Source organism: Bison bison, unplaced genomic scaffold (assembly GCF_000754665.1).
Source record: "Bison bison bison isolate TAMUID 2011002044 unplaced genomic scaffold, Bison_UMD1.0 scf7180017864466, whole genome shotgun sequence".
NCBI classification, from domain to species: domain Eukaryota; kingdom Metazoa; phylum Chordata; class Mammalia; order Artiodactyla; family Bovidae; genus Bison; species Bison bison.
Genome location: NW_011495027.1, coordinates 11,426,375 through 11,449,538, shown reverse-complemented (window position 1 = coordinate 11,449,538; position 23,164 = coordinate 11,426,375). Strand labels below are relative to the sequence as shown.

The window sequence follows — 23,164 nt, the reverse complement described above, 5'->3', positions numbered from 1 at the left end:
AACAATAGAATGGGAAAGACTAGAAATCTCTTCAAGAAAATTAGAGATACCAAGGGAACATTTCATGCAAGATGGGCTCAATAAAGGACAGAAATGGTATGGACCTAACAGAAGCAGAAGATATTAAGAAGAGGTGACAAGAATACACAGAAGAAGTGTACAAAAAAGATCTTCATGACCCAGATAATCACGATGGTGTCATCACTCACCTAGAGCCAGACATCCTGGAATGTGAAGTCAAGTGGGCCTTAGGAAGCATCACTACGAATGAACAAAGTCTGCTATACTTCAGTTTTAAAATTTATTTCAAAAAGGGAGGAATACTCTTTTTGTATTAAGGTATAATTAGTGTAACATTTTATTAGTTTCAGGTACACAACATAATGATTTGAATGTATTGCAGAATGATCAAAATAAGACCAGTGAGCATCCATTACCATACAATAGTTACCAGAAATCTTTTTCTTCTGATGAGAACTTTCAAGACCCAGTTTGCTAGCTATTTTCAAATATACAGTATAGTGTTACTAACTTTAGTCACTGTGCTTTACATTACGTCTCCAGGACTTGTTCACTTTATAACGGAAATACGTACCTTTTGACCCCCTTCCACCCATTTCCCACCTCTCATCCCCTAGGGTAGTATTTTAAATTGCCTTTTCTGATCATTAGATATATTTTTCTTTGTTATTATACTAAAATTTGTAAAGTTGTAGTTCCATAAAGGTTAATTGCAGTGTGGAATCTGAAGTCATATCAGTGACCTTTTCTTTTCTTTTTTTTTTAACTCTATTCCCTTAAAATCCATTGGTCTGTCTGGCAATGTGAATGGATTTTAACTGTGCATGATTTTGTATCATCGTGCATTGATCATTTGAAAAATATTGGTTTGCTGAGTTATGCAGATATTCCAGCTGTTAACATACATCACTATACAGTGCCAAAAATTCACACTCATTATTATCATCACTCATGAAAAACATCATTAAAGTATTGGGAAAAATCATTAAAGTATTTGCCGCTTATGGTGATAAATGCAAGTTTCCCGAAATTCTAATTTTCAGTTGAAAGCTCAGGTTTTAGCATTGGCAACAAACAATGTCAGTTGTTTTCCTTGAAGTGACAGGCTCACTTTGTTCATTTTTTTGGAAAATGTCTGCCGAATAAATTCTCAGGTCTGAATAACCATTGTTTGTCAGGCATTCCTTGAAGTAAAAACGGCGCTCCGTGAAACAGCAGCTGGTGCAGCCCTCGGTTTAATGGCACCGTCGCTCTCCCTCAAGACAGCCATTGTGTGGGGTGTGCAGCAGAAGAGCTGTGTGTCTGCTTCCTGTCTTGCTACACGGAATGTTTGAGACATGGACTCAGGGGCCAGGATGTGCTAAAGTAATACAGTAGTCCTCCGATCTGCAGCTTCAGTCACCCAGTCAACCATGGTCTGAAAGTTCCAGAAAGAAACATTTCATAAGTTTCATTTTATGTGGTGGTACGGTATTTTTTTTTACTGAAGCATAGTTAATGTGCAATATTATATAACTTATGGGTGTACAATGTAGTGATTCACAATTTTTAAAAGTTATGTTCCTTTTATAGTTATAAAATATTGATGACATTCTGTGTTATGTAATATATCCTTTTAGCTTATTTTATATCTAGTAGTTCGTACCTCTTAATCTCCTGCCCCTATCTTACCCTCTCTGCTTCCCTATCCCCACTGGTAACCACTAGTTTTTTTCTCTGCATCACTGAGTCTGCTGCTTTATTATTATATTCACTAGTTTGTTGAATTTTTTAGATTCCACACATAGGTGATATCATACACTATTTGTCTTTCTCTGACTTATTTCACTTAACATAATGCTCTTCACGTCTATCCATGTTGTTGCAAGTGGCAAAATTTAATTTCTTTTTTATGGCTGGGTAGTAGTCCATTGTGTGTGTGCGTGCATGTGGGCACACGCTTGTGTATACACATCTTCCTTTTCCATTTGTCTTTGGATGGACACTTCCATATCTTGGCAATTAATTGTAAGCCATGCAGCTATGAACATTGGGTGCATGTATCTTTTCAAGTGTTTTTTTCTTTTTTTTTTTTTTTGACAATTCATAAGTTTTAATTCATGCATCATTCTGCATAGCCTGATGAAATCTCATGCCCTCCCACTCCTTCCCACCTAACCCATGAATCATCCCCTTGTCCAACACATCCTGTCCCTTGGTCACTTGGTGGTGGTGGTGTTGGTTAGTCACTTGGTAGCCATCTTTTGTCAGAGTGACTTTCTTTTTTTTTTTTTAATTTATTTATTTTAATTGGAGGCTAATTACTTTACAATATTGTATTGGTTTTGCCATACATCAACATGCATCCACCACGGGTGTACACATGTTCCCCATCCTGAACCCCCCTCCCACCTCCCTCCCCATACCATCCCTCTGGGTCATCCCAGTGCACCAGCCCCAAGCATCCTATGTCCTGCATTGAACCTGGACTGGCGATTCATTTCTTATATGATATTATACATGTTTCAATGCCATTCTCCCAAATCATCCCACCCTCTCCCTCTCCCACAGAGTCCAAAAGACTGTTCTATACATCTGTGTCTGTTCTGCTGTCTCGCATACAGGGTTGTCGTTACCATCTTTCTAAATTCCATATATATGCGTTAGTATACTGTATTGGTGTTTTTCTTTCTGACTTACTTCACTCTGTATAATAGGCTCCAGTTTCATCCACCTCATTAGAACTGATTCAAATGTATTCTTTTTAATGGCTGAGTAATACTCCATTGTGTATATGTACCACAGCTTTCTTATCCATTCATCTGCTGATGGACATGTAGGTTGCTTCCATGTCCTGGCTATTATATCCAGTGCTGCGATGAACACTGGGGTACACGTGTCGCTTTCCCTTCTGGTTTCCTCAGTGTGTATGCCCAGCATTGGGATTGCTGGGTCGTATGGCAGTTCTATTTCCAGTTTTTTAAGGACTCTCCACACTAGTCTCCATAGTGGCTGTACTAGTTTGCACTCCCACCAACAGTGTAAGAGGGTTCCCTTTTCTCCACACCCTCTCCAGCATTTATTGCTTGTAGACTTTTGGATTGCAGCCATTCTGACGGGCGTGAAATGGTGCCTCACTGTGGTTTTGATTTGCATTTCTCTGATAATGAGTGATGTTGAGCATCTTTTCATGTGTGTGTGAGCCATCTGTATGTCAGACTGACTTCCAAGGTATTGTAGTGTTTGTTCACATAACCCTTATTTTACTTAATAACGGCCCCAAAGCACAAGACTAGTCGTGTTGGCAATTTAGATGTTCTCTTACTGTACCTAATTTATAAATTAAACTTTATCATAGGTATGTTAAAAATATATATATATATGAAAAAAACATTGTGTGTGTGTGTGTGTATGTACATGTATATGGTTTGGTCCTGTCTGTGGTTTCAGGCACCCACTGGGGGTCTTGGAACATTGTCCGCACATGAGGGGAAACTACTGTGATTCTTACTGCTTCATCAAGGACTCTTTAAGTGAAACTGGCTCTTTTTTAAAGTAGTAGTATATTTTTAACTTTTCACATTTAAAAAGAAATTTAAAAAAAACATGGTGGTCAAGAAACACAATGACTACTGAAGAGTTGGTGCCTTCCCCTTGCTTACTGCTACCATCCCAGTGGTTTTACCCATCATGGCTTTTGTCCTGTCAGCATAAATATCAACCCAGTGAAAAAGGCAAAAAGGTCTCAATATTATTACGAAAATAGTGTTGACCTCATGGACTCTCTGAGAGGCCCCTGTGGGCCCTGAGACCACTGTGAGCCCTGCTGTCCTCCTGCCACTTGAGCTGTTATAAAGCTGCAGAAACACTTAAAAATAATCACTGTTCATCTTAATCCATATTTTTTTCTCTAGCTATGCTTTTTTTTTTTAAACCCAGCTTGCTCAGCAATTGCATTTACGTTTAAAATACTGATCATAAATAGAGAAGTGTTAATGTCCAACTCTTTGCCACCCCATGGACTGTAGCCCACCAGGCTCCTCTATCCATGGACTTCTCCAGGCAGGAATACTGGAGTAGGTTGCCATTCCCTTCTCCAGGGGATCTTCCCAACCCAGGGATGGAACCTGGGTCTCCTGCATTGTAGGCGGATTCTTTATCATCTGAGCTACCAGGGAAGGCCAAAATTTTCATGTAAAAATAAGAAAAAACTGAGACTGTATCCCAGAAATATGGGTTCACAGTTGTCCGCCTGTTTTTTTACAATGGGACTGTGAAGCCTCAGTAAGTACTAACTCTATTTCACGCAATCAAGTCATTGCTCACTATATACTGTGAGGACCTGGGCCACAGCAGTTGCTGTTGTACTTTAATTGCATTATATTAAAACCATGGAATCCTAGATCTTGGTGAGGTAAAAGCTTGGTTCATGGCAAAGATACTCAGCTTGGGTGTGTGAATGCATTCAAGGGGTACATTTCCTTGGGGCAGGCTGAATGTGAACATTTCCCTGGTCCTTAAGCTTATATTCATTGCTATGTATTTGCCCATTCTCTGCTCCCAGCATGGATCAGCTGGCTGACTCCATTCATCCTTTCTGTCAGTGAAGATAAGGATGTGTCACACCCTGGGAACCAGAGCATGCCACTCTGCCCTTCGAGTCCCAGCTTTCTCCAGATGGCATCTAATTGTTTCTTGAATGACCTCAGTGTCCAGACTGCAGGAACCTGGTCTGAGAGGCCGTTTCACATATTTATTAGCCCGTGGATGAGAACTGACTACACAAAGCCCCATTCACATTCTCAAAAGAGCTTCTGGTACAGAAGAAATGATGAAGCTGATGGCCTGTTTCCTGTGGCCACCAGTCCCCAGCTGGATCCTTATTTTTCACAGGCCCAGTTGGGTGCTTTCTGAAAGGAGTCCAGCTGCATCCATCAGATCCAGTCTCTGCCCCTCTGTCTTCCCATGGTCTTTCCTGGAAGGAGCCTAAGCACAACAGGGCCGTGTCCTCTCCTCTCCTGGTTTGCAAAGCATTCCAAGGTTGCTCACACAGAGCACAGGTGGTGGGAGCTGGGAATTACTGTGTCCTGGGAGCCTCTTCCTGTTTGGGAACCCAGGTAGTTCCCAGTTTGAGAGAGGCAAGTGCTTCTCAGCACCGAAGTGACAACCAGCCCTAATCCAGCCGCAGGGATGGCAAGGCGGATTCACCAACGAGGACCACATCCCCCGCTGTGCCAAGTCATATCTTGTGCCTCTGTGATTCTTAACTATTTGGGGGGGGGGTCCCAAATAGTTAATAGTATTTCTGCAAATTTGATGAATAAGAAACCCATCTCTGCAAATACGCACACACACTTACTGAGCATCTTACTTCCAAAGTGTTTGTGGATCCAGATTGAGAATTGCCTGTGCTATTTCCAAATGTTCTGGCACCGTGCTGGGTATTGGCATGATGACAGTGACTGAGGCCTGGGTCCTGAGGTCACCAGACATGGACACAGATCATTTTAATGAGTGTTTGAGTAGCTGGATGCTTGAAGACGGAGTTGGAGCTGGAGCCTCTCACTGGGATAAATAGAATAAGAGCAGTGGGCAAAGGAAACCCCATAGGGCCACACAACCTGGGCACCAGGGCTCCTTCCAGGATGTGTCCACCTAAGGACGACCTAGGGAACACATTTGGAAGATCTAAATATAACTTGGGGTTGCTGTACACTTCCTTTCTTTTGACCTAGAAGTCATGGAAGTTGCACTCTCAGGTAATCCATCGTAGCTGATAAAATTCTCCTTTGTAAAGAAATGTCTCAGCCTTTACCTCTGAATCAGGTCCTCAGGCTTTCTACAAAACAGAATAGCCTTTGGAAATGTTCTCTGGGATCTTAAGATGCTGCTCTTGCCTGTATAAGCAGGATGGAGTGGGCTGTTTGTTAGCGGTTCCCCCTAGCCTGGGAGGGATGGTGGGCGTGGGAGCAAAACCTCACGCCTACACTCAGTGGCACACAGCATTCCAACTCCATGAGTCCTCTGTCTTTTCCTACAGGCAGACTCATGCCAGCTTCATCCTTGAGAACTCATGACAACTCGTGTCTATAATGGAGTGTCCTCGGAGTAGGCCGTGAAACACCATTAATTTCCACCCATCACTAAAACATGAGTGTACCACCCTGTTACTAGGGCATATGTCATACATGTTTCCGTGTAACATCAGTTTATGTTGACTCCTTGTTAACATTTCCAGGTTTAGGGATCACGTCTTATACATGTGAACTCTAGCGGAGCCCAACACAGATGTGTTATATTTCACTCTCAGGTTTCACCTAATCTTACGCTGATAAGGTGAACCTATAAACTGTCAAACTGATGATGTGAGCTAGGAAGTTTATCACTGGGAAGGGCAGGGTGGAGTGTCCTGGGTTGATTGTTCTGGGGAAGGAAAACACGTCTGGACTCTGAGACCTTGCATCTGCTTCTCTCAACATGTTGGCTGCATTCTCTCAGATCAGCTTCTCCGTGTAGTTGGGGGCACATGGCTATTGGCTGCTCTGAGCTTATAAACTTAAAACTTATGGTCCAAAAGGAAAAGTGGGCCTCTCCCTCTGCTCTGATTTGAAAAATCCCAGGGAAGGACTCTGATTGGTCTAACTTAGGTCGCATGTCCACTCCTGGACCATTAGGGGCTTCCCTGGAGCTAAGATGGTAAAGAATCTGCCTGCAAAGCAGGAGACACAAGTTCAGTCCCTGGGTCAGGAAGATCCCCTGGAGAAGGGAATGGCTACCACTCCGGTATTCTTGCCTGGAGAATTAAGTGTTCAGTTTCCTGATTGGCTCTCACAACCATTACAAGTATGAGTACACATGCCATGGAGTAAAGGTTTTAAATGTAATAAACACTGTCTGCTATCTACATCATTTCCCCCGTGAATGTTGAGCATCAGAATCTACCAGGCTATGTCTCTAACTGTCACTGTCTATTCAGGATACTTACATAAAATGTTGGCATATTAATTCTAGGTTTTACAAAGATATTTTTGTTTTGATCTTTTCAAGTCCTATACTTGCCTTTCTCTAGCTTGTCTCCCTCCTGGTTTACTTATATGCTGGATATCCATTGCCTCCCAGCTTAATTATCAGATCCATACTGTTAACAGGGAAATTATAGGTGGGAGGTAGGGAGTGGTGCAGAGGGGCTAGGATCCCCCTGTAGAGTTTGACTTTGGAGAAATCCCTGCATCTCTTGTCACAAGTGGCCTAACCCTGAGGCTGGTGTGTTGTTCCTAGAGGATGGTCCAGGTGGGTTCCTGCTGCTCTTCCTGGTAACTGCCTTCCTCCACACTGTCCTCCCACCCCTCTGGGTACACACACAAGGCCAAGGGTTGTATTGTGCTTTGAATCACTGACAGAAAGAACCTGTTGTCTCCACGACTGTTGACTGTCTGAGTGTCACTTCTAAGCTAGTAATCAGTACAGTCTTTCCGGTACAGCTCACCCTCCAAGTCGGCCTGTTCCTATAGAGAAATGGGCACAGTTGGCATCTCCATTTACCACAAAGACGGTCTTAGCGCTCCATTTATCAGCTTTGCTGCCTTCTGGCTTTTCTTAGATTCTGGCCTCAGTGTCCATCTGTGCATGTCCTGCCCTTTCCCATCAGTAATGACGAGGACCTCTGATCGGGGCTATTTCAGAGGAGACCTGCGTCTATGTGGCCGAGAATATCGGTCACTCGGTAGGAGGGAGAGGGCGGTTGCAGGCTGCCTTTTGGGTTTGCACAAGATAAGATACTCCCGGCAACCAGGTGGTATCCCTGCTTCCATGAGCACGGCCGATAGAGCCAGCCATTCTGATTCATAGTCGTTTTAATTATTAACTCTAAGAACTTTTCAGTCTCACATGTGAAATGGAGATAATGTGTCTCCTAAGTGAGTGAGTCAAGTCGCTCAGTCGTGTCCGACTCTTTGCGACCCCATGGACTGTAGCCCACCAGACTTCTCTGTCCATGGGATTCTCCAGGCAAGAATCCTGGAGTGGGTTGCCATTTCCTTCTCCAGGGGATCTTCCTGACCCAGGGATCAAACCCGGGTCTCCTGTATTGCAGACAGACACTTTAACCTCTGAGCCACCAGGGAAGCCCATATGTCTCCTCGTGTGAGTATTAAACAGACACTATGGTAAAAGTTTTCTGTATGAATACTGGCTCTTGAGGACCTTGCATATTGGGTCATGAAGGCTCCTTTGAGGAGCCCAGCTGAGAAGTGGAAAGATGTCACAGTCTAGTGGGAGGGACTGCATCCCAGAAGGCTGTGGTTGGAGAGGGGCTGCTGAAGGTCACACTGGTAGCTATTCTGCATTTGCTAAGTATTATGTGCAGACGGGCCCTTCTGCCAGCTGGGGGAAGGAGCTCTCCTCCTCTCGCAGGTATTTAAAGTCACTCCAACAGCGGAAAGGAAGGTGGCCCTGCTTGCCTCAGAGCTCTCTATCTCCTCTTACCAACTGCAGCCTTGCCAAGACTCGACTGCGCTCATGGTGATCAAGGGCAGGGGTGTTGTCTTTGCTCGTGTCCATGATGACCAGGGTATCCATTGTACTCGTCTCTCTGTTAGAAAGTAGACCAAGTAAGACCCTCAGAGGCTATGTCTTTAAAAGCCACTAAAAGTCTTTGTGGATCAGTGAGGATTTTTAGGTCACATGACTCTTGGGTAAAACCATGGCCCCCTCCCATGGTTGAACAGGTACTCATACAACAGTTTGTATACAATTTCCAATGGTTCATGGAAGCCCCCTCCCACTCCGAGGTTCAGAACTCCTGGTCTAGACTGGTTCTCATAGCTCTTTGGGCAGAATGCATAAATATCCAGCATGTCCCTCCAGTGATCCCCAGGATCAGTTTATGACTATGAAGAAATGATGTTTTCCTGCAGAAATAATTTGTTGAGGTGGCTGGAATTTGCTTGAAACCAGAGGAGAAGAGATTAATAAGATCACTTTCTGTTTTCTTGGCCAGTTCAAGGCAGGAATGAGGTGAGGTTGCCCGCACCTCTCACCTGGTGCCGACCCCGCCCTCTGCCCCAGCATTCCTGCCCTCTCAGGCATCCCTTGTGGCTGCTTCCTCCACTCAGAACCTCGGTAGCCTCTCTGAGGGGTGTGGCCTTGGAAGAATGCACTCTGATGATCCTGCCCTCGGGGGCTGGTGAGGAGGAGGTGCAGACAGCAGAATCGAGGTGACCGAGAATGTCCAGAGAGAGCAGCGGGGTGAGGCAGGCACAGCATCCAAGGAAGGGCTGTTCCAGACACACTTCTAATTCTAGAAATGGTTGGCATCCGTGTACCCAGTTACATGGGCTGGTAAAATAAGAAAGAGGCACATGGGAGATGGCCCTTCTGGGGACTCTAGATACATGTGGAAGGGTTGGTCTCAGGACAAGTATCTGGAAGGCCAGGCAGTAGGGGAGGTTAGAGGAGCATCAGGCAGGGCATCCGGGTGGGACAGAGGCTGAAGCCCAGCTCTGCAGTCAACCTGGTGTGGAGACAGTGGGAAAGGAGGGGCCCCGGGACCCCCACTCAGACTGGCTGGGACAGTGGTGGGACATGGAGAGCGTGGTAGTTGCGAGTGGACCCAGGAGTCCCCCTGGGTGAGGGCCAAGTGGGCAGATGCTGTGGACTCACATGCTGTGTGTTAAAACAAACAACTCCCCAAGTGACAGAGACTCTGCCATAGAAAATCATCTGAGCTATCTGAGCAAGTGTGATTCAAACCATATGTGCAGTTTTAATATGTGATCTTAAAATTTGAAGGCTAAAAAATATCTCACGGCTAAAGAAGCTCTAAACTCCTTCTCGTTGTTTCCTGGCCTTCAAGTCTTAAGAGCTACTGTGTACCAGCTGGGGCCAGTCAACGGCTCAGGCCTTTGCTGTCCACACTGTCCTTGCAGGGCATGGCTCCTGTAGCCTGCCCCTTGGGTTAGGGCCAGGAGACAGGATGCAGCTGGGTGTGTGCCCTGAGGGAGGAATGGTCTAGGGGTCCAGGTTTTGTGAGCCCTTCCTTTGGAGGGCAAGAAAGCACACACTGGCTGAGTGTCTAGTCTGTGTTGCCAGGCTCTTTATCTCCTATTTCACTTGATCCTCCAAAAAGAAAAAAAAAAACTGGTAAGTTGGAGGAGGAAACTAGGGCTCAGAGAGGTTAAGAAATTTCCCGTGGTTACCCAGCTTGCTAGTGGTACAACAAAGACCTGAACCCACCCTTGCTTTCCCTCTAGCCTGCCACCTCCCAGCAGCGCCTGAAACGCGCTGTGTCCTGAAGCTGTTTCGGCAGATGCATTTTGCAGAAGTGCTTGTGAAAGGGGCGAGCCAGTGGCAGCCAAGATGGGAGCCAGTGTGGCTGGATCTGGTTGGAGCCTTTGCGCATTCTGGCCATTTCCGCAGCACTCTGCATGGGGGTGGGGGATCTCTGAGGGGCTTTTGTGGTCTCTGTGAGTTGCTCGAAGGGGAAAGAGCAAAGCATCCAGCGAAGAAAGTCGAGCTACAGTGACAGGAGAACAAATGAGAGCTCTGCGTGCAATGCCCACACAGCGAGTGTAGGGTGGAAGGAAGCTTGGGTGGTGGGTGGCGGATCGTCTCAAATGAGTCAGACTCCCAGGGGTGTAAGGATGGGCTTCAGAGGGCAAGGAATCCCCTGAAATTGTATGTTGAACATCACAATATGTGCCTTTTGTTCTGAGAGGAGGGTCCATGGTTTTCATAGACTCTCAAAGAAGGCTGAGACGGCCAGAAAGTCTGAAACTGCTGTTTGAGAGGCTGGAATTACGCCTCGTGCATGTTCTTTTAATTTTCCCTAAATGCTAAAAATAGAAAGTTGAGCTTGCCTAATATAGGATTTCTGGGGGCGTGTCAGGAAATAGGTGATGGTGTTGGTGGAGGGATGTATGGGACAAGATTGTATGCAATGGTTCAAGAAGGCAGTCAGGGCTGGGTGCTCTCACCTGATGATGCTTCACGTTATCAGTTTCACAATTTCAGTACCTGTTAGAGAAACCAACTTTGTGGAGGGGACAGAAGACTCAGTAGAGAGAGAAATCTGTTTGTGAATACTGTCTCTTTGTTGATGTGCTGAGCGGATCAATACTGCTTCTGGATAGAGACCATTTCACAGCCATACTCTTTCATCCCCTGGAGGAATCTGAGGGAACCCTCAGAGAGAGATGTGCACAGCAGATGCTTGTAAATGCACCCTCTGTGTTCCTCTCTCTTTGCCGGCGACACACAAAGCAGCCCTAAGAACTCGACCGGCGCTTCCCGCTCTCCTCCCGCCAAGTCCAGTTTTCATTCCCTTTTGGAGTAGGAACTAAATCACGTTTGCCTATAGGAAAATGTGTTGAACTGTCTTTGGCATCTTGTGTAGCTGCTGAGTCTGGAGTGAGGAGGAGGTGACCTCTTCCTTGGGCCTCCTTCCTCAGTGGTTTCCCAGCTGTTCTCCTCCAGCCTTGTGGCTCCTATGGAGGGTGGGTGCTCCTAGACCCCTGGCCCCTCCCTGCCCCCTCGCCTCCTGGTTACTGTGATCAGAATCACGCAGACAGGCCAGTGCCAGGGAAGCAGGGCTGTTGATAAGCATGCCTCCTTCCTGCCCAGGGCTTCCCGAGCCCAGGAGCGGGGCCTGCAGAAGGTGGCCTTGGGTCCTTAGGATTGGGCCAGTACAGGTTCCTCTTCCTGCTTCCACTACCCCAGGAGGAACGCCTTACACGCTAGCTCCTTAGGGCTGTCTTGGTTCACCGAGAGCTGGATCACTGGGGTTTAGTGGAGGCAAAAACCCAGGAGAGATAGATCTTTCCAGGGAGGTGAAGGCGTCTCAGCGTGTGGACTGCTGTTCATCTCTTGACTGATGTTCCGAGTGTGTCCCCCGTGGGCAGAGACCAGTCAGGCCTCATGCCTTGGACCAGTGCCCCCAGTCACAGCCTGCTGCCCATCTTGGGCAGTGTCACCCTACTCGGGGCTGCTTGATAGTGACCGAGAACACCTTGGTGTGTGTTGTGTGTGAGGCTTGTTGCCTTGCTTCTGGGCTGGCCCCAGGGAGGGGAGGGGAGTGGAGGTGTGGGCAGCATTGTGTTCTCAGTGGCCCTGAAACAGGAAAAAGCAGGTCCCTGGCAGACATATCTTCCTCCTCAGAGACCTCGCCACCCCACCCCGCCATTCCATGTCAGAGAGGGCACCTACCTCACAGGGAGGCTGATCTTCTAGTGGGGACTGTGGCACTTGGGGAAAGGGACTCTGTTCACCTCTCAGTCCCTCCCAGCCCCAGGGCTGCTGCCAGCAAGAAACCTTGTCTGTGAAATATGACTGGCAGGCAGCTCCTGTTTCCATGGTTACTAAATAGGGCAGGTTCGTATTAGGGCTGCCCAAGGAAAGAATGGCTTGTGCAGGAGCTTTCCTCTGGTCTACTCTAATCCTCTCCCCAGACAGGATGGGCAGCATCTGACCTGAGATCATGAGTATTTTCTTCCAGGGTTCACCTGCCTGCCCAGCACTGGCTTTTTTTTTTTTTTTTTTTTCTAAAAATGTGCTGTTTATAAAAGTAGTACCTGTTCACCTTTACAAATTATAATTCTACAGATGACGTTACTTCCATTTTAATGCACAATTCAGTTCATTACACTGGGTGTAAATTCTTTTAAATTAAAAAAACTATATATTTTCTCAATCTTAATCTTTTCCAATATGATCAGAGAAAAACAGCCCATTAATATTTTAATTTGCCTTTAATTAATTTACTACAGATATTTTTAATTTTCATTTTATGATATAGTTGTATATCTGAAAGCAAGTATTTTAGTCAGTATTTTGTGTGGTAATATAGAGATGTTTTATGTGGTTTTGTGATTGGTCTTTGTCATTTAGTACTTTTTTGAATAGTACTTTAATGTTATCACCCATTAGGAATAGAAAAAAAAATGGAAAAGTTAATTTTGCTGTTTGTTTGATTGAATTTGAGGATAATAATGATCTGTAAGGAGAACATTGAATAAGGGACCTCCAAGAAGTATTTACTCAGTTTGGGAATTCTATTTATTCATAATGTGTCTGTTTTCCTACATGCTAAGCTATAGCTGTTCCTGGCTTTTTTTTTTAAACAGGTGTTTTTCTTGGTGCTGAGTAGTGAATCTCCCAGGAAGCCAGAGGGGGCGCTAGAGAGCATGGTGGGTTCCCAGAGCTCTGTGTTGCCTGCTCCTGGCCTCCCGCCTCTGTCAGCTGCTGGGGTTGCATTAGAGATGCTGACCCCTGTCCCCAGAAGGGCCTGGTGTTTAGAAAGCCCTGAATACAAATTTGGCTGGTCCTAAATCACATGTAGGAGATCAGCCCTGGGATTTCTTTGGAAGGAATGATGCTAAAGCAGAAACTCCAGTACTTTGGCCACCTCATGCGAAGAGTTGACTCATTGGAAAAGACTCTGATGCTGGGAGGGATTGGGGGCAGGAGGAGAAGGGGACGACAGAGGATGAGATGGCTGGATGGCATCGCCGACTCGATGGACCAGAGTCTGAGTGAACTCTGGGAGTTGGTGATGGACAGGGAGGCCTGGCATGCTGCGATTCATGGTGTCGCAAAAAGTTGGACACGACTGAGCGACTGAACTGAACTGAATTGAAATCACATGTAGGGAATCATCAGACAATGACTCCCTGCCCCGGGTCACAAGCTGTTTTCATGAAGCTGTGTGACAAGTTTAATTATAAGACATTAGAAGAATCTATTTGTTGATCAGATACTAGGTTCTGGCAAAAGCACAAGCTGGAGTTCCGGGTCCTTTCTCTGATGAGTGGCACACCATTCTGGTCCTCTGTTTCTTTGTAACTAGAATAGAATCATCATTGTGGGAAGAATGTGGGGGAATTGATCAGTGTGGATGGGAGACTTTAAAAGCATAACAAGTCAGTGAAGGGCACTTTACAAATTCATGCAATTATCATCTTTAGTTGCAATAACATCATGTTATTTTAGTCTCTCTCCTTGGCCTTTTCAAGAGGAAATTGATTAAAACCTTTGAGTGCTGCTTTAGAAATTATTTTTGGTGTGGAACAAAAAAAATAAAAAGTGCTTAGGAAACAGTTACCTAATAAGATTAGCTCATTCTTTAATCCTGACAGAACCAATTCTTTGTGCATTTTGGAGATGTTCTTTTTTTTGCGTAAACAGGGAAAACCTCAGGTGACAAGAGCTGCGATTCTGCAGTGACGTGCATGCCTTTTGTTGGCCCTGGAGCACCTGACTACATAATTCTATGTAATTTATAAGTCTGAGTGTTTTTAAGTACATTTTCTTTCAGAAATGCACTTCATTCACGCTTTCTGGGAGTGGGGGTAGGGTATTGAAATTCAGAGGCTTTGGCTGACTAATCTCACTGAATTTCTGTTAAGGATTTAAGGAGCTGTTTCTCTTCTTTTTCCTGAGCTGAGAATAGTCCCTTTCTAGCCTTTTGGAGGAGTTTCTCACTCTGACAATGAGTTTCTTACTCATTCCAGCCAAAGAGGAATGGCAGGTACAGACTGGACACCTTCCTGGTGGCTTTGGTCTGATGGATGAGTCGTCTCCACAGAACTGCTGGGGCCATGGGCCCTGGCCACTCATGTGGACTTATTACCCTTTGAACCCCATCTAGTGGAAATGAAGGCACACAGAGAAAATGCCTCCTCATAGGTTCAGTTCATAGACCTTGTGGGGACAGTATTGACCCACCAACTGAACCATCTCCAAGGGCCCCTGCAGCTCCAAACCCCACAAATCCTCCCAACCTTGGTATTTGCTTCCAAGGTCTCAGGTGGACTTCCTAGGACCCAGGGCAGCACATCTGAGCCCTGGAATCCTGGTGGGGGAGGGGGAGCAAGTGGAGGGACCAGAAAGGAAGTCAGCCCCCCTGGTTGTTCTGTGATGACAGCTCCATGCCCTTTTCGAGGTGTTTATTAGGCTGAACCTCTGCTCCTTCAGGGAAGTGTGAGGGCTGTCACTCTCCAGAGCCCTCATTCAAGTACAGGAGCTGCTCACCAGGCATCGAACAAACAATCCTCAATTTTTACAGGCTGACTTGACCTAGTCCAAAGGCCGAGGCCTCCTGAGGATTTGAGGCTAATCCTGTTGGATATTTCTCATACCTCCCTCATGCCTCATTTGGTATTGTTCCTTTCTGGACTGAATGGGTTCTGTTTCTTCCTCATTACAAGTTTCTGCCTGTGTGAAGTTTTAGAAAGCTTCAGGACACATTCCATTTTTGAGTGGCCGAAGCCACAGAAAGTTAATATTTGGAACATAGGAGAGGAAGTGCTACAGGCAGAAATCTGGGTTTGATTAAAAAAAAAAAGAAGAAGAATTGTTGGGAATCCACTATGACTGGAATGAAAGAAGAAAAGCAATTCCTTTCCGCTAAGGTGTCAAGGGGGCTCTTGGTAGGGATAAAGGCCTAAGAAGTGCTGGAGAATCACTCGGTGGTGTTAGATGCGAGGTTCATGCCTTGGATCTGGGTTAGGCAGGGTGAACAGTTACAGTGAAGTATTTAAAGTGAAGGAAGGGAGTGAGAAAAACAGTTGGGTCGAAAGAGGGCACACAGCCTGTCCCCCATCCTCCCAACAGACTGCTGCAGGGCCAGGTGGGGAGGGCAGGGCTGCTCAGGGTGTTTGCTGACAGACTTGCTAATTAAACACCAAAAGGCAATATTGCTTTGCCAATAGTGATGGCTGTGCCAGCGTTATCAGCTGCAAACTGGCTGCCCAGGAGCATCCTGATTAAAAATAAACAGTTCTGAGGGGTGGTCTGGGAGAGTCCCAGGTTTCTCAGGACTGCTAGGATCGCTCCCAGGGGAAAGTCACACCCAGGTTGCCTTCCCGTCCTTGTCTCAAAGGAGCCTCTCTCTCATCACGGAGTGGTGTGATGTGTGCTCCTTGAACTCCCAGGTCCTGGGGTGACAGGCAAACAGACACAAGCTCTAGGAGCAGAGTGCCTGGTGCCTTCAGCCCTGGGGGAATAATGATTTCTGCTGGGTCTCTAAATTGAGGGGACAGCTAAAGCCCAAAGCCTCTTCTGAGAGAGGTTAGAATTTCATCAGAAAGTGAGTCTGGTCACATGAGGATTTCTGGCACCGAGTGCATGGCAGGCTGGACACCCGCCTGCCAGAATTGAGCGAGTGGATCGTATTGGCTTCAGCGAAGAGGGAAAGTCCCAGCCTGGCCTGGGAGAAGGAGCCGCTCACTCCTCCCTGCTCTGCACAGCTGCTGCGGCAGGACTGGGGTGTCAGCCGCAAGACCCATCTCGGTTAACCCTAAAGACAGTGTGTGGTCCAGGGACTGAAGACTGAAAGATGCCTAAGGAATGCAATGCCTTCCATGCCCTCTCGGCCGCTCTGTGCTGCTTCTATCACCGCAGGTCTTTCCTTGGAGTCAAGGTAGGTGTGGTTAGAAATAAGGTAGAGCTAAAGTTCTCTGGGAGGGCTTGAAAGCACTAGGAAAAGTTGGCAGCACACTGGCTCTAAAATCAGAGACACTTGCTCTGATGGATGGATCTTCACAAGCTCCTAGTGGTGAGCTTCCCTGCAAGCAGAATCGGGCCACGCGGAAGGGGACACCTTGTCTTGCTTAGCGAGAAAGCTCTGTTTTTCAGGAGACTTTCCATTTCCTTGGGCTGAAATTTTATACCAAAGTAGCTCAAGACTATTTTTTTTTCTTCTCTCTCTGTCTCTGCCTGTCTTCCCTTGTTCGTAATAAATGTGAGATGGCTGAGCCCCTCTCTTCACTTGCCCCGCTCCTCCCTTATGTCAACGACGTATAGAAGTACAAAAACCATCAAATATCTCCTTTCAAATTAAAGTCATGTTCCAAAACATTTTCTCATTCAGAACTGTTTTTTTTTTTTACTGCTCCCGTTTTTAACCTTTGTTACAAGACATCAGTATCCAAGGTTTTGCGTAATATGTCAATGCACTATTTATTTTGATAAAAATATTCAAACAACCTCATTTGACTATTTCAAGACCAAGCCTCTGTTCTGTTGCCCACCTGTGACAACACCTAAGAATCCTGTTTGGTACAGGCTGTCGTTGATCTGGGCGCTTGTCTGCTTTGGGAAAATCCTGTTGGCCCTGGCAGGACTGGGGACCTCATTTATTCATGGGAAATAGGAATAAGAAAGCTCTCAAGGAATACTTCCCACCCTGACAGCAGAGCTCCCTCTCCTGAGGGACCGACTTATTCGGTGCTGTTGAAAAAGCTACAACAGGAGAATTTAACAGGAAACCCTGTTAAAGGCAGAAAGAGCCCTTTGTAGAAAAGTATACACTGAGAAGAGGAGAGGCTTCTTCATATCTTACTGCCCTTTTGGAGTGTTCAGAGTAGATTTCTAACCATTCTGCAAAGTTCGTTTCTGTCTCTTTGTCAGGGGATTTGAAGGAGAGTGAGTAGTCATAGGTTAAAAGTGTTTCCTCCCGCATTTGAAAGCGCCTTTCTATCCTGGAGCCCAGTGGGGGTGATGAGGACCATGTGGTTTCTGGCCTAAATATGGATCGTTCTGGTGTGGGGCAGATGAAGTCATGCCATTAACAGTATTTTAAAGCTGTCAGAGATAGACCAGGAGGTCCCAGAGGGAATCGTGCACGTCAGGGATTGGCAGTAGGTTTACCCTCTAATAGAAGTCCTCCCATAAGCCAACGTCTGCTAATTCAGTAAAGTGCAACTCAGCATTTGGTATATTAGGAAATAACCCATAAATATCTAGTCTGGATGGTGAGATTCTGTTTGGAGACCCCTGTTCCTCTGCAGTTATTTCCTCCAGGACCAGGCCACAGTAACATGGGGCTGCTCTTGTTCATTTGCTAAGTCGTGTTCGACTCTTTGCGACCCCATGGACTGCAGCATGCCAGGCTTCCTCTATCCTCCCCTGTCTCCAGGAGTTTGCTCAAATTTGTGCCCACTGAATTGGTTATGCCATCCAACCATCTTATCCTCTGTTGCCCCCTTCTCCTCCTGCCTTCAGTCTTTCCCAGCATCAGGGTCTTTTCCAGTGAGTCTGCTCTTCACATCAGGTGGCCAAAGTATTGGAGCTTCAACTTTAACATCAGTCCTTCCAATGAATATTCAGGGTTGATTTCCTCTAGGATTGACTGGTTTGATCTCCTTGCTGTCCAAGGAACTCTAAGAGTCTTCTCCAGCACCATAATCTGAAAGCCTCACTTCTTTGGTGCTCAGCCTTCTTCATGACCCAGTTCTCATATTTGTAACTGTCCTCTGGTTTCCCCACCACGGTCACTCCTGGTGACTGACTGTTGATGGAAACACCTTCCTTCCCACCTGGGCTTCCTCTCCCACCCCTAGTTTGTAGCATCGTCATAGTCCAGGGAGGGGGCCTGATCTGCTCACTCACCAGAACCTGAAACCTTCAGACCCAGCTCAAGGTTCCCCATGGACCCTTGTTAAAACAAGCATTTCCCTGTCTTGTTTTACTTAGTTACCTGGGAAAGAAAACGCCCCTGTGTTTAAATCCCTCCTCCTGCCAGTGTTGCCCCAGAGATAATGCTGCATCGCTTTATTGACTCCCACTTTAATTAGGGGTTTCAGGTCCTGCCACTCATAATTAGTTTCTGTTGTAATTAGAGTTTCAAAATTAAATTGGGATTGATTGCCTGATAGCAAAGCGGAAATAAAGCTCCAGTTCTTGACCATGGATACTGCTTCTCTTGGCATGAATTTCTCATACCAAAAATAACACTGCAGTAGCCATGGTAACTTTCCATTTGGTCTAATCCATATCATCTCTGGAGAAAGTAGAATGTTATTAATAGTGTTTGTTGTATGGGAAGAAAACTAAAAATATAAAAGCTCCTTCATCACATAGGAGACCAAACACACAGGCGCTTTCAGGGAATAAGATTTTATTTGCAGAGATGATGCAGAATTTCATTTGTGTTTAAGGGCCTCATGTGGACTTGTATAGACATGTCCTGGAAAGGAATTAATTGGGAGGCCAGGAGTGAGAGGAAGTCAAGGATATGCAGGCATTGCTGGTGCTCACAGAGTTGAGGCTATGTCAAGGGTCATGGCTTTAGCAGCCCAGAAGGGTTCACATAAGGCACTGACTACTGCCTCTTGGGTAAGAAAAGGAAGGGATGTTTTTGCTTATACCCAGTGGAAAAGAGTTCGCCGTGAAGATATTCCAGATCCATGACATTAGTAGAGCACATTCGAGTTTGAAAATCCCCAAATGTCAAATATTGTAGCCTTTTCATGTGTAAGCACTCTGTTAGGTGGGGCAGGGGGTGATTAATGACAGTTGAGGCAGGTTCCTGCCTTTGAAGGACTTCCCACTAGAGCGTTAGTCTACAGAGTCATTTGTTCCATTTGCAGAAGGCTTTCTGAGTTCCTTCACTAGTTATCTCACTGGGGTCTCAAGGCAAGCTGAGTCACGCAGGGCAATCGTTTATCTTTTTCCACAGGGGAGAGGCCGAGGCTCAGAGAAACTCCCTGCCCTAGAATCGTTTGCTGGAGAACCAGGAGTAGAAATCAGGTTTCTGTGGCCTCAAGCCCAATGTCCTGTCTCCAATACTGTGCGTGCTAAGTCACTGTGGTCATGTCTGACTCTTTGCGACCCCATGGGCTATAGCCCACCCAGCTCCTCTGTCCATGGAATTATCCAGGCAAGTATATTGCAGTGGGTTGCCATGCCCTCCTCCAGGAGATCGTCTTGACCCAGGGATCAAACCTACATCTCCTGTAGCTCCTGCATTGCAGGAAGATTCTTTACCGCTGAGCCATCAGGGAAGCCTTCTCCAATACCGTAGGAAGACCATTGAATGTGGAACAAGGTAATTTTGTCCCAGATAGTACTTCAGTTAACAGTTCAGTTGAGAAAGAATAGCGTGAACCTCAGCTTTTCAGGAGAGACTTCAGGGAGACACAAAACTGGTCTTCACATACTAGGTCTCCCTCCTGGGGCAGTGGCAGGGCCACCTTTCTGTCCATAGAGAACTGCAGAAGGAACTGGGGGAAGCACAATAGAGCCCGCTTCTGGGACTGGCCATGGGGACAAGCCCCCATTTCTTCTGGCCCCTCGTGTCTCTGATTCTCCTTGCATGTGGGCAGGGGAACAGGAGCTGAAACTTGCCAGCATATCAACGGCTGCTCCTGAGGAAGGTAGGTGTGATTGTACAAGAAACTTCAGGGGAACCAGAGACAGGAGTTAACCTTGCAAGTGCAGAATTTGTTGTTGTTCAGTCACTCATCCTGTCTGACTCTTTGCAACCCCAGAGACTGCAGCACACCAGGCTTCCCTGTCCTTCACCATCTCCTGGAGTTTGCTCAAACTCATGTCAATTGAGTCATTGATGCCTTCCAACCATCTCATCCTCTGTCGCCCCCTTCTCCTCTTGCCCTCAATCTTTCCCAGCATCAGGGTCTTTTCCATTGAGTCAGTTCTTTGCATCAGGTGGTCAGAGTATTGGAACTTCAGCTTCAGCATCAGTCCTTCCAATGAATATCCAGGGTTGAGATTTCCTTTAGGATTGACTGGTTTGATCTCCTTGCAGTCCAAGGGACTCTTTAAGAGTCTTCTCCAGCACCACAATCCAAAAGCATCTGTTCTTTGGTGCTCAGCCTTCTTTATGGTCTAACTCTCACATCCATACTTGACTGCTGGAAAAACCATAGCTTTGACTATCCAGACCTTTGTTGACAAAGCAGTGTCTCTGCTTTTTAACACGCTGTCTAGGTTTGTCATAGCTTTTCTTCCAAGTAGCAAGTGTCTTTTAATTTCACCTTTCTGAACACCAACAGGGAGGCTGGAGTAGGGAATCAGAGGATAAATGAATCAGTAAGTCTCAGCTAACCAGTCACTAAGTCCAGTGGCGCTGGTCTAGTCAACAAGAAGTTATTGTTAGAAGGCAGTGGATTTTAAGCATAAATGTTCCCATACGGAGGTGTGACTGTCTTTGTAGCCACGAAGTTCCGTGTAGTGGGAAGTGCTTAAATCATGGTATTGCATTTTGCTTTGTTTTAGCTCATTTCCCTTATCCCTGAAAAAAGTATCCAGAGCCTCTCTATGAATATACATTATAGCCTGAGGTCTCTCAACTGCCCATCCTTGGAGAGTTGGGTCCTCAGAGCTTGCTTTCATTGGGAGCTGCCTTTCTGTGTCAGAGTGAGCATGATGGAGGGAAGGTCCTGCTCATTGTCCCCGTGGCCCATCTCTTGTCTGTCTGCCATTGTGACCACGTGCATACTGCTGATACGTCCCAATGTTGACGGTAGCCTCAGTTGCCTTTGTCGTGGGGCTGTTGCACTGTCAGCACACGCTGTGCGAGGTAGAAAAAACCACTGGGGAAACGTCTAAGTGACTCAGCCCCTGCTTGTGGTGGTTGGTAGTTGCTCATTTATCTCTCCTGCCCTCCAAAGGAAGGAAGGGAAAAAAAAAAAAAAGCCTAGCACAGCTTTTTTAAAGAAACTAAATGTATTCCCTTGGCATCTGGAGGCTGCGGGAATCTGGTTTCAGTACCAGGGGAAGGACATGCCTGACAGAGGCTGGGTCCCAGAGCCCCCTGCACCACAGACCCTGGAGCTTGGATCCTGGCCGAGACCTTTGTTTTTGTTGGAGAGACGTGGGTGGGAAGCAGACATGAGACTGGGATCCTGGGAAAATTTTGTTAGTGGGCCGGTACCTCCAGGACAGCAGATAGATGAGGCTGTGCCTGCCTCTGGGGAGGATGCTGGTGAGTGGGGGTGCTTGGGCCACAAAGATCATCACGCACCATGTGCGAGCGGGCAGTACACGGAGGGCTCAGGCCTCTGTGCTGGGTTTAAAGATGTCTTCAAAGACAGGTGTGGGGCCTTCCAGCCGATGCACATTTTGGACATCCCCGGGGGCCGTAGAGGAGACTTGGGCTGTCCTGGTGGGGAGAGCTGGGGAGTGCCTCCTGGGGTGGACACTCCTGTAGCATCCCTGACCACATCTGGATTTTCAGGGCGTGTCCACAGCCCCAGAGCTACTGTTGGGCTCTGGCTCTGGCCATGAGAATGTCACGGCCTATTTTTCTAGCTTATGAAAGAGCTATGATCAGTCTTTCAGTTTGTGTGGAGAACTCTGCCCAGTGTCCACTCTAATATGTGTGCATCTTTACAAAAGCACATGTACACAAAGAACCAAAAAGCTAGCATTGTTTAATTCTAGTTTAATTCTAGTTGGGATTTGAGGGACCACTGAGCCAACCTCCCACTCAGAATTCATCTACTCTCCCCACCTCCATGCCCAGCATGTGTCTCGAGGGCCTGTGGGTGCTGGGCAGACAGTGAAAGTTTCTGTCCTAAAGGAGCAATTCTGTGTCTGGCCAGGGACATGGACATGCAGGCAACTCTCTCCAAGGTGCATGGTGATGCAGAGGCAGGGAGAAGTCACAGCACAATGTGAAATGCTGGGCAGAGGGATTAACCCAATTTGGGGTCAGGGAACCTCCCGGAGGTGGTAACACCAGACAAGTCTTAAAGGAGTGTTAGGAGGAAGACACCCCGGGGAGAAAAAGAACATCAACACAGGACTTCAGGCTGAAGCTAAGGAATGGAGGGAGATGAGGCCAGAGAAGAGGCCAGCACACAGATGGCACAGGGCAGCAGGGAGCCAGTGCACACTCAGAACGGGGAGTGGGTGAAGCTTTGGGTGCCAGCCTCCCGTGTCAGGATGAGTTTAGGGAGCTTAACCCGAGTCTCCCCTGACTCATGCTGTTGTCCTTGAAGCCTCCCATCAGCTCTGCTTGTCCTTGCTCAGCTCACTCATATTTTCCTCCCTCCAGCTTCTCTTTAAGCCTGTTTCTAACACGCATAATAAGATCCTGTTTCTAACTCCACAGCAGCAGCTCAGACCATCAGGCAGGATACTTTTCCGTCCCCACTGCTGCCCCCACAAGCTGCAGCTCTATCCGTGTCTGAATCCATGATCCTCGCTTCCTGCCTGCATCCTCTGAGGATGAAATGTCCCTCTCCCAGACCAAGGCCCGCCCTGCCACCTGTGCCCATGACCACCCCCTTTCCCAAAGAATCCTCAGGCACCTTCAGTCTGTCCCTTTTTACCAGCACTTTCCTCTTAGCTCCAGTCTTCCCTATTCTAAAAATAATCACCATTGCAATGGTCTTCTCATCCAGCCTCTTGCTGTCTTACACAA

At 46.7% G+C, this 23,164-nt stretch overlaps 1 protein-coding gene across 5 annotated transcripts in view; it reads left to right on the top strand.

The window, feature by feature from the left end:
* The window catches only part of BCAR3 (breast cancer anti-estrogen resistance 3), a 221,620-nt gene that overhangs the window by 150,698 nt on the left and 47,758 nt on the right, over positions 1 to 23,164 (top strand). Inside the window, exon 1 of one of the 5 annotated variants that reach the window (XM_010860472.1) lies at positions 13,572 to 16,414. The exons of the other annotated variants lie outside the window; for them this stretch is intronic. Within the exon in view, the coding sequence (XP_010858774.1) occupies positions 16,331 to 16,414 (84 nt within the window). The 5' untranslated portion in view covers positions 13,572 to 16,330. Of the gene's footprint in view, positions 1 to 13,571; positions 16,415 to 23,164 lie in introns of those variants that run through there. 5 annotated transcript variants of the gene reach the window in all.